We start from the raw sequence: 3,780 nt of genomic DNA, 5'->3' as shown, positions 1-3,780 counted from the left end.
AGGTTAGTGCCATAGAAACAAATGACACAAATTAATATCTTAAATTTAATGTTCACATCATTAATTTATATGTGCAATTTATATAGAAATAAATACACACTTATGTTTGAGATAGAAAAAAAAACCTAATAATACAAAGATGAGAGAAGTATGGAAGTGAGGATGCATATACGACGAGAGAAGAATTTGAAGGATTGATGAGAAAAACTCAATTCGATAACCCGATTTTATAGGATAAAAAAGTGAAGAGAATCAAATGTTCGGTGACATTTTTGGATTATTCAATCCTTTTGAAATTGCTTTTACACACATCATTATTGATCGGACAATTTCTATATAAAATTCGTTTATTTATTTATTCTGTCTACTTCTAATAATATCCATATAGTATTTTAATATATATAATTTTAATAATATTTAACATTGGCATTAACTGGAGTTGCAAGAAAATGCTTAAGTGATAAAAATTATTAAGGTCTATGTATAAAATTCAATAACATATTTATAATAAAAAAATATTATTTATAAGATTGATGAAGGTAGAAAATAGAAATAGAAAATAATCAAACATAGAAGAAAAATATATAATTAAGAATGGTAATGACATAAAACTAAAGAACCCTTTATGGAATATTTACAACTCCATACACGTGTATGGATGAAGTGGGGCTAGAACCCCTTTTTACAAGTTAATTTGAAACAACCTTATTTTTAGGAACAAAGTTGAAAAGGAATTTTGGAAGTGTGTTCGCTTCTCACGTCTATACACAATCATATAATATGTAGGCGTCTATAAATTAATCATTTGTTAAGTTCTATAAATTAATCTGGTTTGTAGATAATGCAAGGCCTGTAAACATTTTGCGAACATTGAAGCTGACAAAAACTACGACCACTATCATATAAAATTTCTTTGGAAGCATCGAAGCTGATATAGATTTTTGAGTAAATTTAACTTTTGGTCCTTGTTCTAATTTGGATAATGTCCAAAAAGAAATAGTTTTTTTTTCATTCATTTTTTCTCCCCGTTTTACTACTTCATAACACTTTTAGTCCATGAGATAGATGCCAGAATTCTGGAAGGAATTCTTGTATGTTCATAGCGAGGTTAAAGACTCACACATACACAAGCCATTATAGAGAAGAAAGATAAAACAACTTTTAATACTCCAAAACCCTTTACTATAAATAACTATATATATTTCTAACTGGCACTAAACGAATGCAAAATGACCATTAATTCTCTAAACCTCCCACAGACTAAGTGTCTTTTTCCTGTATCCAGTCAATGAAGTTGCTGAAGTTCTTATCAGAGTGACCACCTTTGCTTACAGCAACTGCAACCTTTTCTTTAAGATCAATCGCCCTAACCTTGAATTCATCATTTCCTAGTAGCTGCTCGATCTTATTCTTGATTTCTTCTCTTGAAACAATACCACTTTCATCTTTATCAAACACCAATCCAGTCTTCCAAACATCAGAAATGTACATCCGATTGGCAAACTGATCAGAAAAGTAAGGCCAACACATAAATGGTAAACCGCAACTAACACCTTCCAACACAGAGTTCCAACCACAATGGCTCACAAAGCAACCAACAGAAGGATGCTTCAAAACCTTCTGCTGTGGGGCCCACCCCACTATTCTTCCACGACTCTTTACTCTATCATCGAATCCGTCATTTTGCGTATCTTTAACCATGTCAGACCGCACAACCCACAGGAAGGGCATATTGGTCATTTCAAGTCCATGTGCCAGCTCATCAAATTGGGTACGGTCAAAAAGCGTGAAGCTTCCAAATGCAACATAGATGACTGAACGTGCTGGCTGTTGGTCAAGCCATGCCAGACACGTTGAGTCCTCTTTCCAAAAGTGGCCAATCTGATTGGCCACTCTGTTGCTTGCCAGTAGTGGACCTACTGGCAAGATCTCAGGATATGAAGTAAATGTTCCTTTCTCCAATTCATAAGTTGAATTGCAGATTGTGAAGTCTGCCAGTGTCACAAACTCACTGGCTTTTACCATCAAATTAAAAAGTATTTCTTGTGTCTTTAAGTCGCCAATTCCCAGCCATGTAAACTCTAAAGAGCTTATAGCAGGCATGGTTGGTGATAGTTGAACCATTTGCTTCTTCATGGGAGTCCCTGCAATTGAAATTTCACTTCATATCATTTCTTGAATTTATGTATACATATAATATATATCATGGCTTTTAAGCATAAAAAGCATGTAGTGTTATGTATCGATATGGAAACATATTAGGCTAAATGAAGCTAACCCTTGTTATCTATGATTCCATCTTCAAGCAACTTAGGGATGCAAAATAGAGAGGCCAAGCTTATAGCTGCTGCAGGCCAGAAGGCTGCTTTTCTTATTTTCATCTTCTTAGCGACTTCAAACACCCAACCCATACAAATATCAGCAACAATACATGTAACTTTCTCAAAATCATCTCCTTTTGCATTAAGTTCTTTGATCATCTCTTCAAGCTTTTCAGGCATGACTCGAAAGATTGCATCTGGTAGCTTACCAAAATCGTTTCTATCCTCTCCTGTTTCCAATCCATCTGGTAGTGACACAAGACTTGCTAAATCATTCAACTTCTCATCTTCAGAGAACGCATCTGTAACCAATTTGTGAGTGAAATTCGTGTTAACAAATGTAACTTTGACACCATGTTTTACTAATCGTTGCATAAGCTCCATCATGGGGATTACATGACCTTGTGCTGGATAAGGTACAAGTATAGCATGTGGCTTTCTCATCTCTATTTTTTTTTATCTGTACACATTACTATCTACGGTAGTTTTTATAGGTAAGTTCTTGAACCTCAAGTTTGTAGTGCCCAACTCCTTTTATATTTTTAAAGCCGGCCTACTTTGTTTGTATCATCTTGGTGCTTTTCTCTTGTGTCATATTTATCTAAGCTCCTTGTCCTTAGTGTTATATTCATATAGTAGGCCTACCATGTTTGAATTATAACTTATACATTTGTCTTATTTTCGTGTCTCTATCTCTTGTAATAATGATGCTTTTTGTGAGGTTGGTATTACATAGTACATGAGTTGCTTGCTTCATATTTCGTATTACATAGCTCAAAACCAAGAGGTTGGGTTGTTTATGTGAATTAATAACAATGTTCTAAAAACCGGTTTGAACCGGCCGGTTGGATCGGAAATCGGAGAAGGAAGCGGTTCAACTATCAACTGTTTTATGTCTATATCTGAAACGGATCGAACCGGTCAATTTTTACAAAAATTTGGTTGAACCGGTTCATTTAAACCTGTTGAACCCATTAAATTGAATAAAAACACATGGAATTGAAACCTTTTGCATAATAAACTTTGGTAGTTTTTTCACATTTATTAAATTTTTTCTGAATAAAAGCACATGATAAATGTTAAGAAGTTTTTTTGAAGTGTTAATGTTCATCTAGGACTTGATTTTCTTTTTAATGCACGTGGATTGATGTAAAACTTATGGTTATTAGTTATTTTAATGTAATTAGATTGATCTATAACTTGTTTTCATGTGTATTTTAATGTTTGAACCTGTGGACATGGACATCAAATTCTTGATTTGTGTATGTATGTATGTGTCGGAAAATACAAAAAAAAATGAAAATTATAGAAACCGTTTTACTCAGCGGTCGAACCGGAAACCAGTTATCATACCGGTCCAACTAAAAAACCGGTTTTTAAAACATTGATTAATAACAATATAAAGAGAACTAATAATAATATAGAGAGACAACAACTAAGATTACATTGTTGTGGAAAA

The 3,780-nt window shown here is 33.6% G+C and overlaps 1 protein-coding gene across 1 annotated transcript; it reads right to left on the bottom strand.

Moving 5' to 3' along the window:
• Positions 1 to 1,150: 1,150 nt before the first annotated feature.
• On the bottom strand, positions 1,151 to 2,885 carry LOC145043999 (UDP-glycosyltransferase 83A1-like). The gene is made up of 2 exons (XM_078992801.1): positions 2,279 to 2,885; positions 1,151 to 2,144 (listed from the first exon to the last, which is right to left on the bottom strand). The coding sequence occupies exons 1-2, from the start codon at positions 2,763 to 2,765 to the stop codon at positions 1,261 to 1,263; spliced, it is 1,371 nt and encodes a 456-aa protein (XP_078848927.1). The 5' UTR covers positions 2,766 to 2,885; the 3' UTR covers positions 1,151 to 1,260.
• Between the last annotated feature and the right edge of the window lie 895 nt (positions 2,886 to 3,780).

This window comes from Lactuca saligna, chromosome 4, assembly GCF_052625555.1.
Source record: "Lactuca saligna cultivar CGN05327 chromosome 4, ASM5262555v1, whole genome shotgun sequence".
Lineage (NCBI taxonomy): Eukaryota > Viridiplantae > Streptophyta > Magnoliopsida > Asterales > Asteraceae > Lactuca > Lactuca saligna.
The sequence above is the reverse complement of the archived record's forward strand: the minus strand, read 5'-3'. Positions and strand labels throughout refer to the sequence as shown.

Coding starts and splice junctions, on each gene's coding strand:
- LOC145043999 (XM_078992801.1), bottom strand. CDS start 2,765: ATGAGAAAGCCACATGCTATACTTGTACCTTATCCAGCACAAGGTCAT. Junction 2,145..2,278: donor TGGAATCATAGATAACAAGG/GTTAGCTTCATT, acceptor TTTCAATTGCAG/GGACTCCCATGAAGAAGCAA.